At 56.2% G+C, this 18487-nt stretch overlaps 1 protein-coding gene across 9 annotated transcripts in view; it reads right to left on the reverse strand.

The window, feature by feature from the left end:
- The window catches only part of NUMA1 (nuclear mitotic apparatus protein 1), a 73121-nt gene that overhangs the window by 4392 nt on the left and 50242 nt on the right, over positions 1-18487 (reverse strand). For 8 of the 9 annotated variants that reach the window (XM_010849475.1, XM_010849481.1, XM_010849482.1 and 5 more), the window contains exons 4-19: positions 16510-16589; positions 15128-15210; positions 14349-14429; positions 12978-13065; positions 11614-11734; positions 10923-11080; positions 10523-10640; positions 10328-10445; positions 9954-10094; positions 8722-8844; positions 5175-8573; positions 4686-4727; positions 3211-3279; positions 1766-1876; positions 1465-1683; positions 1206-1363 (exon numbers count right to left, since the gene is read on the reverse strand). In XM_010849475.1, the coding sequence (XP_010847777.1) occupies positions 1206-1363; positions 1465-1683; positions 1766-1876; positions 3211-3279; positions 4686-4727; positions 5175-8573; positions 8722-8844; positions 9954-10094; positions 10328-10445; positions 10523-10640; positions 10923-11080; positions 11614-11734; positions 12978-13065; positions 14349-14429; positions 15128-15210; positions 16510-16589 (5109 nt within the window). The remainder of the gene's footprint in view (positions 1-1205; positions 1364-1464; positions 1684-1765; positions 1877-3210; positions 3280-4685; positions 4728-5174; positions 8574-8721; positions 8845-9953; positions 10095-10327; positions 10446-10522; positions 10641-10922; positions 11081-11613; positions 11735-12977; positions 13066-14348; positions 14430-15127; positions 15211-16509; positions 16590-18487) is intronic. The other variant, XM_010849483.1, reaches the window with a different exon arrangement.

Here is an 18487-nt window from a genome sequence, read left to right on the forward strand (position 1 = left end):
TTTTGTCCATCCCGTTCCAGTGACATTTATAACAAGACCACCAGGTCAAGCACCCCACCCTCTGATTTTTCAGAGGTACCAAGACGAGTCCTTGACTGGGACCCTGCCTTCCATCTGCTCCGTTGTTGGTGAGCCCACTCACCCCACGGTGCCCTGAGCTCCTCAATACAGGCAACTCCCAGACCCTGCTCCCCAGACCCTCCCAGACACAGCCCCAGACTGCCCCTCTGGACTCCACAACAACATGTCCCAAACTAAGTCCACTGTCTGTTCCTCCTCTGTTTCCTATTATAGCCAACACGAAGCTGGGGGGAGCAACCTCCAGCCAGCCTCCATCTCTTCCCTTTCCTGCCAAATCCAAGAGCCCCCTAACCACACCCAACTCCTCTCCTTTCCTGTCTACCTCGTCCCCTCTCGCCTTGACTACAACAGCCTCTGAGAGACATACGGTGGTGACAAGCTAGGACTCAAGCCAGGCTGCCTGGGGTCAAGCCTAGCCCTGCCACTGTGGGACCCCAGGCTGCCCCAGTTTCCTCTGTGAAAGGAGATAATCATAGACTCTACCTCAGAGTTGTTATGGGATAAATGAATTCATATTTCTCAGGTGTATGTAACACTATCTCTGGCACATATAAAGTGTTTAACATAAAAATACATTTATTGATCTCATTAAAGTCTCAGTTTTCCCTATCAGGATAGGTAGGCTAAAAATGCAAAACTGACCATGTGCTCAACTGCAAACCCTTCTGAGGCCCCTCAGTGCCTTCAGGATCAGGTCTAAACCCCAGCCTCCTTCAGTTGGGGGGGGTCCAGCCTGCCCTCAGGGGCCTGGGCCCAACCCTCCCCACTTCACTGTCCAGCCAGGCTCCTTCTCGACCTCCTTTGCTGTTATCACTCTTCTCTGTCCATGGGACACACACCTATAGTTTCTTTCAAGACTCAAGAGCAGGAGTGACAGCCTCCATGAAGCCTCTTCTGACCACTCATTACTTCTCATTCCCGCTATGCTACATGCAAGCATCTAGCCTAATACCTCTAATACATACTCCTCCTCTAAGAACAAGCTTCCAGAGGGCAAAGGGTTCCCATCTTCCTCTCTGATAGCCCCAGTGCCCAGGAATGGCACCTCAGCAGCCTTTTCCCCACAGGAGGCTGCCTGATCACAGTGGGCGGACAACAGACAGGGAGGAAGGGTGCCCCCTGACCTGGTGACAGAGAGAGGGGTCCCCTCCTCGCAGCTCAGATCCAGGCTGTCAATACTCAAGTCCAGCTGAGACTTAGCCTGGGGCTCCCGGCTCTTCAAGGCATCAGTCGCCACCTGGAACTTGCCCAGGTCCCGAAGCTGCTGGTCGGCATGGGCAACCTGGGAAAGGGGGCAGAGAGAGAGTGAAGGCAGGCCTCAGCAGGGTGGCTGCAGAGAGGAGGGCACTGGAGGCCAGTGTGCCGGCACGGCCAGAGCCTCACCTGTGCCTCCAGGCTGCGCACCTGGGCCGTGAGGTGGCGGCAGGTCTGCTCGGCTTCCTTGGTCTTCAGCCCGGCCTGCTGCAGCTCCCGGCCCAGCCGATCCACTTCTGCCCTCAGCTCCTTGTTCTCTGTCTGCAGCTGCTCCAGGCCTCGCAGCTGCTCCTGCAGCTCTTGGTTCTGCTGCTTCTTGGCATCATAATGAGTCTTGGCCTTCTCCATCTGGGTGGGTGGAAGGGCGAGTGGGTGGTGGGGTCTGAGAAGTGGGGGGCGCCGGGGCTGGGGCTGGGGCCGGGCTTCTCACCTGTAGCTTGTAGTGCTCAGCCGCCTGCTCCTTCTGGCTCAGCTGGGCCTGCAGCTCACTCAGCTGGGCCTGGAGGCGCTGGACCTCCTGCTGGCTCTCACCGCCCTGGGCCTGAACGAGGAGAGAAGCTGATGACCGCTGGCCTCTTTGGCTCACCCAAATCCACCGACCCCTAACCTCCTGGGCTCCACGGTGTTTACAGATTCCTGCATGTTCTCTGAGGACACACAACAGGCCTCTGGGCCCCTCCCAGCTCCAGCCTAAGCACCACACCCCCCTCAGAGTCCAGATGCTGTAGGAGCTTTTCCTGTCCAGACAATGCCCTTTCTGGAAGAGTTCTGGCAGCCTGCCTTTGCCCTGACACCAGGCACATGCTACCTCACCCTCCCTCCGTGAGGACACAGTCTCCCGGGAGGAAAGGCACTGACCCCCAGGAACACCAGGGGTCTAGGCACAGGCATGTGTGCTGAGGACACGAGAACTCATTTCTCCTCAAAACCACTCTGGGAACTAACTTCAGCTCCGCTTCACAGATGAAGAAACTGAGTGCAGAGCCTGAAAGCACACTGGCCACGGGGACTGAGCAGCAGAGTAAGATCTGCGCCTCTGCGCCTCTGCCCACCTGACTCCGAAGCGGGTGTGGGCTCAGTTATGCTGCAGGCGCCGCCTCCCAGACAGACCACAGACTCCTTGGGCGCAGGATCTGTCTGTCCTTGGCGGCTTCTCTGTCCACCCGCAATCTGCGCCAGCAAGTACTAAGTCTGTAGCAGGCACTGGCCAGGGCCACCCAGCCTTCCCTCCTCACCCCTCGGCACCAGGAAGGCCCCTGAGAGGAGTGTACTCCGCCTGTGTGTCAGCATGACTGTGACACGGTGTAGAGCACAGGGCAGTGAGCTGGGCAAACAGCTCTGAGCTCCCACTAACTCCTGTGACCCTCCTGGGGCCACTGGGGCCAAGTTCCTTTGCCCTTAACTAAAAGCTGTGAAGCCTGGAGTTGCAAAAAAGCAAACATTAAACCAAAGAAGGTGATACCACGGAAAGCATTAAGAATATTCAGTTGCACTGTAGTACTAAATGTCACTAACGCTCATTCCCTGAGATGAAACAGCACAACCCAACTGAAGCCTCTGCAGTGCTGTAAATGTTCTGATCTGCCCTGTCCAGTATGGTAGCCACTAGCCACACATGGCTACTGAGCTGTGGAAACGTGGCTAGCGCAACTGAGAAACTGGATTTTTTTACTTAAATAACCACACATGGCTAGTGGCTACTGCAGCAGACAGTGAAGGTCTGCGGGTTGCGAGCCACTCTGGTCACTCAGATCGCAGAGGCACAGGCAGGGCTCCTGAGGCTGCCAGGCCCCAGGGTGCCCCAGCCGGGGCTTAGCGCTTCCCTCCCTGCTCCCCTGAGCCGACGGAGGGCGGGCCCATCCCCTGCTGTCCCACCTTCAGCTTCTGCTGCTGCGCCTTGCTGGCTTGCTCATGGTCAGCTAGCTTCTTGCTCAGTTCTTCCACCTGAGGCAGGGAGGCAAGAGGAGAGACTCAGGGGGGCCTTCCGCTGAAGGTCCAAATTATGGGGTTTCCCCAGGCCAGTCCCCAGTGTCCCTGTAAGAAACTCAGGGCCACCCTGGCTGGTGGGCAGGACCTGAGTGACATGACCCAACGCAAGTGCTGTCAGAGCCACCTGCCCGCGCTTGCCTCCACGCCCTGCTTCAGAGATAGGCAGCAGGGTCACTCGGGAGCTGACACCCCACCACAACTTACTGCCGCCGTTCCCAGCCCCAACCTTCCCACGGCGGGACAGGAGCAGGGCACCCATTCTAAAACGCCAGCAGACACGCTCGATGACTACACCCCCCAACCCCTACCGCAAGAAACTGCCAGAGCAAAAGCCCAACTGCTCGGACCTCTCCCCAACATCCACAGGCCATCAGGGCTGGCGCTAGTGGTGTGGTGGCTGTGATTAGCACTGGGTCAGGCAGCTGGAAGACGAGAGCAGGGCAGCACACGTATTTCACGCCCACCCCACCCCCACAGAGAGGAAGGGCTCAGGGAGGAAGGGGATGAGAGGGCGCATGGCAGCCACAGACGCTCCTGGCTCCCCTGGGCTTTCTGGGAGCTCAAGCACGATCAGTAAAGGCAAAAGGCTGGAGCTCCATTGCTAACTGTTTGCTCTTCTGTCTGATCTTCCCCATCATCTCAGGCTCCCTGGAGGAGGGGATGTGAGGAGAGGAGGGCCCACCTCCTCAGCAGGCCCCAGATGATGGGGTAGGAAAGGGAGTGGAGGAAGGGGGCGCCCACTAAATGCCAGTTTGATAGCTTTGATGTCTAGGGCAGCATAGAAACCCTGGTGAGGGCGAGGCAGTCAGACCTCACCTCCTCTCAACCTTGGCCCTCTTGCTCCCAAACATCTCTATCTTATGCTGGGGGTTAAAAACCCCAGAAGGTGATGGGCAAGCATCCTGAGCTCACGGCCCTGCTAATCTGTGGGGGCCGTCTGGCACATCACCTTTCTAGCTTCTGCAAGAAAGAAGGGAGCTATGCCACACCAGGCCTGTGGCCAAACTTCGAGTCCCCACAGATGAGTACCCAAACTGGGAGCAGGACTTGGAGGTCTGGGAGTCCCAAGGGCAGGCTGTCTCTGGACCTGGTACGGGAAAGACGAAGCCTGCCCTACCCCTCGTCCCTGACAGACGATGAGAATACAGACAGGTGGAGAGGCCGACCTGGGATGGGTGGGGCGAGGCCTGAAAGGGCCCAGCACACCGCACTCCGGGACGGCCTGGGTTCCACGGCATGACCCTGCCCCTTCACAAACAGTTCACAACAGGAGCCCACGGAGGCAAGCTGCAGCCGGGGTCATGCACCGAGACCAGTCACCGCTTAAGCAGCCAGCATTTATCGAGGACCTCAGGCATTACCTGTTTAGTCTGCTCTCTCTGAAATAACTCTAGCTGCTCCACCTGCACATGGGGGAGCAACGGAGACAGCGTGAGATGGGAGTCCAAAAGGCACCCGCCCTGCTCCCAGGCTGACCTCACCGAGGCTCTAATCTGCCCCCAAGGAACTAGACGTCTAGCAGCCTCTTTAAATGCCATCTTGGCTCATTGGAGGCCCCGGTGGCTCTTGGGGCCTCCACTGTAAGTATGCTTCCTCATGACAGAGCGCCTCAAAAGGCTGATGGCTCTCACAGCCTGCCTCACCAGAGACAGAGCCTTCGCGGAAGGGGAGGCTACTGAGAGTTTCTTTAGGCCAGCAGGGGCCAGAGACGACCTGTACTAGCAGCCACCTCTCCTCCTGCCACCGACACTCTGGCATCACATGGGGATCAGAGGCCAGGGAATGTAGAGGGACAACGTCTCTGCCTCTCAGGTCTGCCCTTCGGGGGTGTGGCTGAGCCAGGGCCTCACCTGGGCAGTGAGTTTCTGCCTCTCCTCCTGGAAACGCTGCCTCTCCTCCAGGACCTTGGCCTTGGCACCCTCGTACTTGGCGGTCATCACCTCCAGCTCCCGGGCAGTGCTCTGCACTTCCCGCTGCATCTCAGCCAGACGGGTCTCAGCGTCAGCGCGCACAGCTGCCAGCTCCTGGCTGTACTTCTCGCGGGCCTGGTCCAGCTCCACTTCCAGAAACTGCCGGCCGAGGCTGGCCCGCTCGCCCAGCCCTCGGTTCTCCTCCGCCAACAGGCCGTGAGCCTTCTTCAGCATGCTCAGTTGCTCCGCGTAGCTGGCCTTCTCCGCTCGCAGCTGCTGGGCCATGCGCTCCTGCTCTGCCACCTTCTGCCGCAGAGGCAGCAGCTCCCCGAGCTCGCGCTGGGCCCGAAGCAGCTCTGCTCGCAGCCCACCAGCTGCCTGCTTGCTCTGCTCCAGCTCCTCCCGGTGGCGCTTCTCGGCAGCAGCCTGCTCGGCCTGCAGCTGCTGGCACAGGTGCTTGACGGGCAGCAGCTCGCTCGCCAGGGCCTGTGTGCTGGTGTGCTCCAGCTGCAGGGCCGAGAGGGCTTGCTCCTTCTGAAAGAACTTCTCCTGCCAGGCCTTTAACTCTTGGCCCAGCTCCTCTGCTCGCTCCGCCTGCGATGCCAGCTCCTGCCGCAGGCTCTCAGAAGCCACCCGCTGCTTCTCAGCCTCCTCCCGGAGGGTCTGGACCTCCTCGCGCAGAGCGGAGCTGCGTTCCGCAGCCCTGGCGCTGCTGCTGGCGGTCTCCGCCTGGAGCAGGCGCAGCCGCTCTTCCAGCTTCTGACTCTTCTCTGACTCAGCGACCACCAGCCGCTTCAGCTCCTTGCTCTCGCCCTCCTTCTCCAGCACCTGGCGGTTCAGGATGGACACCTCCTCCTCCAAGCTGCTGATGAGGCTGTTTTTCCTCTCAGCCTCCTGCTGACCCCGGGCCACCTGGGCCTTCCACTCGTCCTCGGCCTTGCTGTGCTCCTGGGCCATGGCACGGAGGGTGGCCAACTCCCTCTGGGTTGAGGCTAAGGTGTCCTGACTGCTCCCCAGCTCCTGGGCCTTCTGCTCTAACTGGCCCTGCAGAGTCTTCAGAGTACTGGCCTGCTCCGCGTGGGCAGCGCGCTCAGACTCAAGGCTTTGCTCCAGGCTGGAGGCCTTCTCCTGGTGCTCACGGGCCTGCTGTTCCAGCCGGCTCACCTCTGCCTGCAGGGCCTGCAGTTCAGAGCCTTCTGGCTCAGTCTTTTCAGTAGCCTCGGACTGGGTTCGCAATCCACAAGCGTCTTCTCGGCTGGCTGTCCCAAGAGACTGCGGGCGCCCCTCCTCTTTCTTGGCCAGCTGTTCTTTCAGTCGCTCCACAGTTTGCTGAAGCTCCTTCAGTACTGCCCCTTGGGCTGCCTCCTGCCCATGAAGCTTGGCCAGTTCCTGGTCCATCCCCTCCTTTTCCCTCAGGGCCTGGGCCAGTGCCTCCTGCAGGGCAGCAAACTCCACACGCTGCTCATTGAGTGCGTTCTGCAGCCGCATCTCCAGCTCCGCCTTGGCGGCCTTCTCCAGGGCAAGGTCAGCTTGGGCCCGGCCCCGCTCCTGGGTCAGCCGCGCCACCTCCCTCTCCTGTTGCCCACGCTCCTCCTGCTGCTGCCCCTGGCTCTCCATCAGCGCGGCCCGAAGCCTCTCCAGCTCGCTACCCATCTGCTCAGCCTCACGCTCCATAGCCTGCAGCGCGGCCTGCGTGCTGCAGAACGGGCGTCCCTGCTGCTCTTCCAGCCACTCCGACTCTCTGTCTCCTGCCCTGGGCGGCTCCTGGAACAGCTCGGGGGAGGCCGTCTCTGGCTGCCCACCTGCCTTGCGCACCAAGGCCTCCAGGCGGGCCACCTCCTTGCTGGTGGCCGCCATCTTCTCCTGCAGGGTGGCAAGGTCGGTGGCGAGCTGCTGGGCCCTGCCCTCCTTCTCTTGGACCTGCTGTAGGGCCCTGGCCAGGCTGGCGTGGAGCTGAGCCAGCTCGTCCTGCTGCCGGCTGATCTGGAGCTCACTGTGGGCCTCGATCCCCACCACCTTCTCCTTGGCCTCCTGCAGCTCCTGGCGGGCCTTCTCGCATTCCTCCTTCAGAGTCATCAGCTGTTCCTGGAACATGGCGCCATACTGCTCCTCCTCCTGCTGGCTGTCCTCATACCGCTCACGCCAGGTGGCCACCTCCTTGGCCAGCTGCTCACACTCATTCTCGGCCTCGCGCTGGGAGGCTACAGCCTCGGCCAGCTCCTGCCGCAGGGCTTCTGTCTGGGCCTGATGGGCCTCCCCGAGCTGCTGTAACCGGGCCTCCAGCCCCTTGCGCCCAGCTCTCTCTTCTTCCAGCTCCTTCTGTCCCTGCTCGTGCTGCTCCACCAGGCTCTGCGTCTCCGCCTCCAACCTGCAGATGCACCGCTGCTGCTCTGCCAGGGTGTCTGCAGCCCTGCGCTTCTCCTTTTCCAGGCTGCCTGTGGTGGCCTTAAGGGACTCCTCCAGGGCCCGGACCTGCTCCTGGAGCTGGGCCTTCTCCTGGGCCACTCTTTCCCACTCGGTTGTTTTCTGCTGCTCAGACCTCAACTGGGCCTTCAGCTCTGCCACCTGGGCCTGTACCTCACTCTGCTCCTGGCGGGCTGCCTCAACATGGGTATGGAGTTCCTCCACCTTCTGGCTCAGCTCCGCCTTCTCCTGCTGGGCCTGTGTCAGCGAGGACTGGGCACCATCCTGGGCTTCATGGGCGGCCCGCAGCTGTTCTTGCAGGACGTCCAACTCGGCAGCCTTCTCCTTCTCCACCGCCCCCAGCTGCTGGAGGGCTGTGTCTCTCTCCCGGAGAGCAGCCTCCCGCTCCTCGGCCGCAGCAGCCAGTTGCTGGGCCTGGTCTCGCCGGGTGGCCTCCTTCTCCGTGGCGGCCTCTTCCAGCTGCCTCTCCTTCCGCTCCAGGCTGCTGCTCAGCTGCTCCACCTGCTGGCGGAGGCCCTGGGCAGCCTCTTCCTGCTGCCGGAGAGTCTGTGTGAGCTGTGCCTGCTCCGTTTGGGCCTGCTGCTTCAGGCCGGCCAGTTCCCCATCCCGCTGCTGCACAGCAGTGTTGAGGGTATCCAGCTCGGAGGTCAATGTGGCCACCTGGGTGGATAGCCGGGCCACCTGAGCCTGAGAAGCCTGCTCCAGCTCCTCCTTGGCCTGGCTGAGGTTGGACAGGGAGCCCTGCAGCTCGGCAATCAGGCCGGCCAGCTGCTGCTTTTCTCCTTCGAAGTGGCTCCGCTCGGCGAGCAGCTTGGCTTCCCGCTGGCCCCGCTCGGTCTCCAATGCTGCCACCCTGGCTTGAAGCTGGGTGTTGTCTGCAGCGAGAGTGGCTGCCTCTTGCTTGAGGGTTTCCAGCTGGTGAAATAAAGAGACAAACGGGGATCAGCACGACTCGGTGCCCTCTGCCCCTCCAGGGATTGAGGACCACCAGGAACCTGAACATGGAGAGCACGGGTCAGCAGCCACCCCAGCCCACAGGTGTCACCACTGCCCGAGTCCCTACCTGCAAGACGTCACCCAGCACCTCACCCTTCTCCTGGGGTGGGTTCTCCCGCAGCTGGGCCAAGTGTTCTTCCAGCTGTGAAAGCTTTCCCTGAAGGATTTCGTTCTTCTCTTCAAGGCATTTCTGGAAGTAAATGAGAGCCCCAGGTTAACAGAAATCAAAGAGGCACCAGCTTGCCACACAAGCCCTTGTGAGCATCAATATTATTATCCCATTACCTTGTTACCAAGATCTCCTCTGGCCCCGACCTAGGAGCAAACTGGCAGAAACGAATGGAGACCTGACTTACCAGCCCCAGTCCCAGGGCTAAATTAAGTTGGGTGACTTGCTCATTTCTTCTCCAAGGATGAGTTTACTTGAGATTTCCTCACTGTATACCCTTCCTCGGTCATGTCTTGGCTCTCAGAGCATCCAAACACTCAGCAGCTTAAAATACCCTGTCTGAACACCAACAGCAGCAGTAGCCACAGCACCCCTGATCCCCTGCCCCTCTTCACCCCACTGTTCACTACGCAACTACAGTGGGCCAGGGCCTGTCTTAATCTACCCAACAGATCCAGAGGTAGCAACTACCATCCCTACTGTTTTTACAGAGTAAGAATCCAAAGCTGACGAGTTAAGTGCCTTGTCCGGGGGCTACATGGTTACTAATATGTGGCAGAGCTGCGTTCTTAATAGCAACAATAATCTCAGCAACTTCACCTCGTACCAGACAATGTGTGTTCAGTGCTCTATATGCATTATCCTACAACAGACAATAAGGTAGCTACTAATTCTTTTTCCCATTTTAGGGAAAAGACGCTTAGAAAGAAGTAACTTGTCCAAGAGCCACACCTGTAAACAGCAGAGACAGGATATACAGGTATACTGAACCGAAGCCCATTACAGCACACTATTAAACCTTGAAGAGTAGTTAGCATAATTCCCAAAGGTCCCATAGTGAAAAGTGAAGTCGCTCAGTCATGTTCGACTCTTTGTGACCCCATGGACTATAGCCTACCAGGCTCCTCCATCCATGGGATTTTCCAGGCAAGAATACTGGAGTGGGTTGCCATTTCCTTCTCCGGGAGATCTTCCCAACCCAGGGACTGAACCCGGTCTCCTGCATTGGAGGCAGACGCTTTACCATCTGAGCCACCAGGGAAGTCCAAAGGTCCCACAGAGGTAAACGACATTCAGCTTTGGGCATGTGGTCAAGGCTGCGGCCCTGACTTCCCACAGCAGAGGGCTACCTTGTCCTGCAGGGCTGTGCCGAGCTCCTTGTCCAGATGCGCCTGCTTCTGCATCCAATCCTGAGTGGCCCTGCTGTGCTCTTCTGTCAGTTCGTTGAGGGCCCCCTGGAGCTGCTGCAGGTGACTGGCAAACTCCCGCAGCTGAGACAGACAAGAGGGAACCCCCGTCACACAGGGTCAAAACTGCCAGAACCACTGCTGTCTGCCTGTTGAGCGCAGGACTACTAATCAAAATTTACGGCCACCAGCCAGTCCGTCCCTGGCAGTAGCCAATTAAGGAATGAGGACACTCTCCTCAATCCTCTGGGGGAATTGTACAGACCAACTCAGCTGCACCAGGCTTCCAGGTGCGGACCAGAAACCCCAACTCTCACCTTAAAGGAAAGGTCCCCATTCTCCTCAGAAAGCTGGTTAATTCTGCGATCCATCTGGCTCTTCTCTGTCTTCAGGTCCTGGCACTGCTTCAGAGTTTCATGCAGCCGCACAGTGAGGCTGCGAGAGAGGGGGCCAGTGAGGAAAGAGCACATGGCCGCTGTGCCGGGCGCAGAAGGACAGCAGGAGAACCGTACCTCTCGTTCTTGCCACGCAGCTCCTCCAGTTCCCTGGGCTCCAGCGGACTGGCCGCCTGTTTCTCGTTGAGCTGAGCGAGGCGGTCAATGCGCTGCTGCATCATGGCTATCTGCGCATCTGCCCCGGAGGAGAGGAGAGGACTCAACCCAGGATGAGGGGAGGAGCGAGGAGGGAGGAGGGAGGGGGCAGCTGGTCCAGGGAAAGAAGGAGGGGGGCACGGATAGCACCAGCTTCCAGGGGTCAGCCAGTGGGCCCAGGGAGGAGCTCGGCTCCCGGGCCAGCAGAGGAGACAACACAGAAGGCAGAAGGGCCACACCTCAGACAAGCCCAGCACCTTCCCAGATGAAAATCCTGAATGCTGCCCGTCCACACACATCCGCCAGCGAGCCAGGTACCTACCCTTCTCGGTGAGGAGCTTGCGGTTCTCAGCCAACTCCAGCTCCAGCTCGTCTCGATTGTTTCTCTCATCTGCAAGCTGCTTCTTTAACCGCCTCATCTGGAACTGTGGGGTCTGCAAGATGTCACCCATGGGGGAGGCTGGAGAACCTGAGAGGAAGCTGTGGAAGGAGATGGCCCAGATGCCATGGTCAGAGCCCAAGACTTGAGGGTGGAAGCAACCAAAGCCGCGGGTGGGGGTCAGGGGGCTCTGTGGGTATGTGCACGGGGGTGAGGCCCAAATACCTGGGTTCTGCCTGCAGTGCTACCTCGTGCTTTATGACGTGACCTAGAGAAAGCTCCTCTTCTTTCTTCAAGTCTTAAATTTCTCTATGCCTCCCCACCCCCCACAGCTGCAAAAGGAGGGCATTCTCTTTGCCTTTACAGAACTGCACTAAGGGAATTTAGCCTAGTCTTCAAGAAAGCAAGAAATCCCATAAACAAGGACCAGTCTTTGATAGGCCTTTTGCCCAGGACAGATCCCAACCAAGTCCCCCACTGATCCTGACATAGGGGAGGACGTCACAGGTCTGTAAGATACTCCAAGCTCTCTGATGACTCAGGGGCTGGTCAACAGTTTGGCCCCTTGGAGGCAGGGATCCGAGCGCTGGGTGTCGAGGGCCTCCCATCCTGGGAGAAGAGGCACAGCACATACTTGTTCCCGCTGGAAGAGGCAACTTTCTGTAGCTCTAGGAAGTGAACCTCCCTCTTGGCCTGGTGGCTGGGTGGAGAGAGCTCTTCAGAGATGGTGCTGGAACGAGGGGAAGGGACAGGAGCTGGAGTGGAAGGAGCAGACAAGCCACAGAGAGGTCAGTAAGAGGTGGACAGATTTGCATCTTTATGCTATTTGAGAACTTGCCTTAGTGGGGATGAATCCAGACACTTATATGTCAGCTGCAGAAGAAGGCTGGGCAGAGCTTGAAGCCTGGGGTCTGGGTTATCCAGCAGTCAGTGCCCTAAGCCAATGTACAGGGCTTCCCTGCCCAGACTCTGTACTCAAGAGACCGGACCAAGCGCTCACGCTTTTCCCCTCAAGCCAACCCTGAGCAGACTCCTCTCAGTCCCAGTGGCCTCTCAAGTCAGAGCCAGCAGCCTCCTCACTGAAATCCTCATTCTGAAATCGTGCACTGCCAGCATGACTTCTTTCTCAAAATCTCCTCTTTTCTTGGCTCTCATGGCGACCTTCACAAGGCCCTCCTGCCTCTAACACCCGGGCTCCCTCTCCCGCACCCGCTCCTTCCTCTCCCACCCACCTGCCCACCAAGCCCCAGAGTTCTGATGGGGCCTGCATGCTCTGCCCACAGTGCCCAAGGCCTCAGTGGCCATCCATATACCAACGTGCAAGCCCACAGCCTGGCCCAGAGCCCTCTCCTGCATTCTACACCCACATCTACAACATCTCCACCTGAAGTTGCTCACGGGGAACCTGAACACAAGGAATACCAAATCCAGGGGCTGGGTGAATGTGCCGAGACCTGCCACCAGACACCTGTCGTCGTTAGATGGCTCTTCCCAACAGGTAGCACTCTCACTCTTGACTGTACTTCCAGCAAGATGCCTGGTAGATTCAATACCTCCCTGTTCTAGCACTTTTTTCTCATCATATATTCTGGTTTATGTATCTGCCTTCCCACCTAGAACACGAACAATATGTAAGGAATAACAGTCTTCTAAAACTGTGTACTTCCAGCTTGTAAGTCAAGAGTAATGACTGTTTAAACAATAAAAAACAAAACAAGATGTACATGTGGGTAGTGGGGTAAACCAGGAGAACTGACAGCAGACATGATCACTTACAAATGTCCTGCTGAGCTGCTGCCAGGCACAAGGAGGAGCTCTGTGGAAACTGGGATGAAGGCAACATGGCCAGAAGTCATGTCACTCCATGTTCCACACGTTTCCTAAGCACCTACTCAGCGCCCTGTGTGGGGACAAACCCCCAGAACTTCCCGACAACTCAGGATCCTAGCAGTCCCCAGCTCAGAAAAGACGGGATCGTCAGGAATGGCCCCTACTTACCTTTCTGCAAGAAGCTCTCCAAGTCTTCATTTAGGTTTAGCCCATCCTCATGGTCCAGCACGAATTTGAGAATGACGGCTAACTCAGCCTGGGCCACAGACAGAGAAAGAGCATCACTGAGGTGTTCGGGAGGCCTGCAGGGATGGAGGGCACCATCCTGGAGGTGCCCTAAGAGTCTGCTGGAACCCATCCCTGCCCTCAGAGCCCCATGGTCCAGTCCGGAATGTCCCACCAAAGACATTCCACTCTACTCGTCCCCAGCCCCTCATTTCCCCCAAAGATGCACCCAGGATCAGACAGAAGTCCAACCTGACTTCACTCCTGACCATGAGATGAGAATAGGTAAGCAAAGCAACCCAGTCAGAAAGCTTTTACACAGAACTCTGTTGGCCCCTCCCAGCTGGCCCTTACTGCTGTTCTCTGTCTGAGTGAAAACACCTTTGGGGCTCATGCAGGGCTTAACCACCAGCTCAGCTGTAAAATCTTGCCTTCGCTGTCTGAATTCCAAAGCTACAGAGTTGATCTGACTTCTCTGGCCATTTTCCTTATTTCTTTAGAATTTCTTTCTACCTGGTCTATGATCAGCTTAAAGCAGAGAAAACGTTAAAGGAAGGAAGGAGCCACTTGTTCCTCCCACAGCATTACAACCCCGACCTGTGACAAGCCACGAGCTAAGTGAGTACGAAAGGGGGTGAACTCAACACTTCCACCACTACGTGCAAGGCCGCAGCTCTCCGGACACCGCCCTGCCAGTCACTGACATGGCCCGCTGGCATCCCAGCTGCTGCTGCTCTAAACAAAGCACAGCTGCTCACGCAGGAAGCAAGGACAACATCAGGACTGCACGGCAGGTAGTTCCTTCTCTAATGAAGCAGATGCACCAACTCCCCTTCACTTAGGGACCATGCAGAGGAGGGAAGAGGGGCAACCGCTCTGAGCTAGATTGTCACGATAGATAAAGACGCCCTCACTGATCCGTCCTACTAGAGGAAAGGAGGGTGAAATGGAGTGACAGTCTGTGTAAAACACCCACTTAAACATTCAGAAGCACACACAAGAAGGAAAAATAGTTTCTATGTATTATCCAAACATAGTTCACGTACAGGTACAGTTAAACACATGTACGTGAAAAGGGCCTGGACGTATATTCTTTAAAAGTCCGCAGTTACTGCTGAGAATGCCATTACCAGCAACTGTTATTTCCTTCTTTGTGCTTCTTGGTATTTTCCAGACTTTCTATACTGAATGGCTGTTACTACTGTAACATAATGTTTAAAAAGAACAATGCATGTTGTTTAGAGAAAAACAACTGGCATGGGGTGAAACATGAGCAAGCCAGCCTGCTGGGTGGGATGGACGCGCAGGGCTTACCTGAATCTTGTATTCAAACTGCTCCCAGTCCCTGAGACTCCTGGAGCTCATGGAAGAGTGGTACAGCAGCAGCATGGCCACCTAGGAGCAAGCAGGAGGGGCTGCTGAGCAGGACTGCCTCTCTGCTCAGGCCCCAACCCCTGCCCTGTTCTGGGGACTCCGAGCTCTCCCAGAATTCAGCAGCCTCAGGCCGCTGCCCTTAACTGTATCAGGAAACACTTTTCTTCTTTTTAAAAAAATTATTTAATTGGGGACTAATTACAATACTGTGGTGGTTTTTGCCATACGTTGACATGAATCAGCCACAGGTGTACATGTGTCACCCGTCCTGAACCCCCTCCCACCTCTCTCCCCACCCCATCCCTCTTGATCGAGGATTCAGTGCTCACTGTGCAAAAAGCCAGGAGCCAGAATCCCTGCACTCATGGAACCCAGGGTATGACACCTAAGGCATCCTTCATACGACAGCACCCAGAAACAGAAGGGGAGTGAACTGGATTGAGCTAAAAAGAAAAATATGACAACAGCCGGCTAAGGCCTGACTCTTGACAGCTGTCCACAGAGGCCACAGTAATGGTCCAGTAAACCTCTTGGTCATTAGGATGGGCTAAAATCCTTGACTGAATCAAGCCTCAGCTAGGTGGCTCCCTAGACCTACCACCAACCTCCACAAGGCTCAGAAATAAAGCCCCCACCACTTGTGGGTTGAGAGAAGGCCCCCCCGCAGGCCCCTCTGGTGCCACCCTCTCACCCCCATCAGGTTCGTTTTCCACAGGTACCTTCGCTAGCTCCAGCTCTGAGCCCTCCATCACCTTCTGCACTGACACCAAGCATTCTGCAGAAGAGGGATGTTTTCGGTTTTCTGTAATGACAGTAATATAGAAAACAAGGTGAATTTCCTAGAACCATCCCTGAGATAATCAGAACACCTCGCAGTCAGAGGAACAGAACGGCTGGTGGGGCCAGGAGACGACACGCACATTTCCACCTGAAGTTAATTCTATCCTGGGCTAGTCCAAGGACTACAGGGACAGTTCAAGGAGAAAACAGGCTGGGAATTCACAGCAGATTTGGGGCCTGACATAGCACTCACCCACCCACACACCAACTCCCCCTCAGCACCACAGAGGAAGGAGCCCAGATTCTAGGTCACTGTAGAGTCTCCTTCCAACTGAGGGTGCAGAGGAAGCCTGCCTGCAGCTGAGTCAGACCAGGGTTGGGGGGCATACCTGCTTCTTATGCTGCCAGGGGGGCTGGGCTCAATTACTAATACCCTGCTTTATCTTAATCCATCATCACCCTTCTGATAAGCCTCTTGAGTTGGGGATGGCAGAGAGCGCCTGGATCAAAGGTGAGAACTGTGTCCACAGCCTTATGGGGGAGGGGCTGACAAGCACTGCGCTGGAAGCTCTGACTGCCCGTGTGCTCAGCTGTTCAGGTGCACCTGACTCTTTCTGACCCTGTGGACTGTAGCCCGCAGGTTCTTCTGTACATGGGATTCTGCAGGCGAGAATACTGGAGTGGTTGCTATGCATTCCTCCAGGGGATCTTCCCAACGCAGGGATCAAACCTGCATCTCTTATGTCTCACTGCATTGGCAGGGAGTTTCTTTACTGCTAGCACCACCTGGGAAGCCCACTAGAAGCTTTGCATGTATCTTTATTTACTCTGCACGTCAATCTTAAGAGCAATTATTAATCATCTTCATTTTATAGACAGGGAACCCACGTCTAGAAAGGTCACACGAACAGTAGAACAGAAGGGCAAGATCTCTCTCTTGCCCTGCCTGTGCCCCTATACCTATGACTTACGCAATTAACTTAGGGTTACCATGGCAAACTGTTCTCCCAGCAAGGGGAAGAAGGTAACATGGATCTTTCTGTCTCCTTGCAGCGGAAGGAATGGGAACCCAAGGTAATGAGTCCCCAGAATCAACCCCCTGCTCTACCTGGATCCCAGACTCATACTCTGGGACTGTAGTGATACTCTCCCCCAACTGGTGCAGGCCAGACTCAGAGAAGCCACCCTGGCCATACTCATCTCGGTGGCACACAGTGGGCGGCCTCAAGCCTCTGCCCCTCCCGACACCTGAGACCTGGTTCTTCTGGCTGCCCGAGCCCCAGGAAGCAGCTCCTTCCCAGCCAGGAAGAAAGGTGCTTACTCTGCAGAAAACTGCACACAAACTCCAGTCTCTCCGGCACCGGCCGCTGCAGGATTTGCTGCCCCTCATCAGTGCCAAGGCTAGAAAAAGAACACGTGTTAGAACCAGAGTACTTGGCCAGCCTTCCCTCCTGGCTACTGCATTACCTACCACTTTCCCATCCCTTCAGGCTGGGTCTCTGTTGGATCTGATGGAGAGCCAGGCCAGGCGCTGGAAGCAGGGGAGAAGACACCATTTACCCAGAAGGAACTGTGTGGTGGCTGAGAAGTGGGGACTTGAGGCCTGAGGCCCTCCTGGAAAAGACGGCACTCTGCCACCCCATTTGTGAATATGGAAAAGCTCTGTGGGAAGCAGGCCGAGAAGTGATGGAGGAGCACAGATGGAGGGGAAGTTGGGGTCAATAGTCCGGAAGGACTCAGTGTAAAAGGTCAGGACGCCTGGGAACACGTGACAAGAGGACAAGTGCGGGTGCACTATGTGTGCGGCTAGAGTGAGAGGACTATGGAAACAGGAAATCAGATCCAAGAACTGACAGAGCAGATGGGAACAAGGCTCTCAAGTGGCCCAGCAAAGTTCAGCACTCACGAGGCTGAAGGCTGAGGTGGCCTCTGAGGGGCCAGGCCAAGGGACGATCACTTGATCTGTGACCTTCGCGACGCTGGTTTAAGTGGAAAGGCGAGCGAAGTGTGAAGAGCAAGGACGGCAGGGAGCAGCAGGGGGCGCTCTCATACAGGCCTGGCCCCAGCCCTTTTGGCTAAATGCAGTTTCATTTTCAGAAGTGACTACCCTCATTTAGACGTTAAAAAGCTGACTTTTCAATCGAGGCTACAGATGAAGATACTGATTAAAAGGCCTCCTGTTATTCAGATCCCACATCTCCAGGTTTCAATCAACTTTCCAGAGGGCAGGGCAGACTTGAGAATCCCCCTGCAAAGCACAGAAGCATCCCAGCCAAGACTGGGAGTTACTCTGTCCAGCTCCAGAGTGATTACAAAGGCTTCTTCCAAGGGAAGCCCCACAAGCAGCACTCTGGGTAGCTGGTCTGTGATTAGGGACACCTACAAATTCCTTCAGAGATGCTAATCTCCTCAGACTCCCAAAAGAGCCATCCTCCCTACCCACCCACATTGTGGAATGTTGTGACTCTTTCTTTGCCTCATCACAGAGTAGTAATTTACCTAAGTGTATTCCATTTGATAAAAAAAATAAACATGGTACTCCAGTTAAATGTTTGAGAAATACTGGGTTAAACCCAACTGAACATTTTCTAAAGAAGAAGGCATAATACGCATTATTTCCTAAACATATCTGACCACAAAACCCATTTTTTTACCACTGAGCCCCTGATATAGCACAGTTGCAAGGAACATGCTTTGGAGAACGCTGGTCCTGGGGAAACACAGCCCATCCTTTAAGAAGACTGCCTTCAAGTCTCATCTCTGGCAGGAAGCCAAACAGAACCACTGCTAGTCATGTCTCCCCCTCCTTCTCAGGCATTCCTACAACACTCACAGACCCATGCACATCATTTATAAGTGACCACTCTGTGTGAGCTGAAAGGTAGGAATACAGCAGGTGCTGAGTACGTATGGGCTGACTGACCGATGAGGAATGCTTTTAACTGGGATGAGGAGAGATCAACATCAGTAAGGCAAATATCAGGGCTTTAAGTTTTCTGGGAAAATGCCTCCACTGAACTTTGATTTGCAGATATCAAAGAGATGGGATAGCCTATTTCGTTCAGGCTATTCACACACAGTCCATTCTGAAGGAGATCAGCCCTGGGATTTCTTTGGAAGGAATGATGCTAAAGCTGAAACTACAGTACTTTGGCCACCTCATGCGAAGAGTTAACTCATTGGAAGACTCTGATGCTGGGAGGGATTGAGGGCAGGAGGAGAAGGGGACGACAGAGGATGAGATGGCTGGATGGCATCACTGACTCGATGGACGTGAATCTCAGTGAACTCCGGGAGTT

Source organism: Bison bison, unplaced genomic scaffold (assembly GCF_000754665.1).
Source record: "Bison bison bison isolate TAMUID 2011002044 unplaced genomic scaffold, Bison_UMD1.0 scf7180017864284, whole genome shotgun sequence".
Lineage (NCBI taxonomy): Eukaryota > Metazoa > Chordata > Mammalia > Artiodactyla > Bovidae > Bison > Bison bison.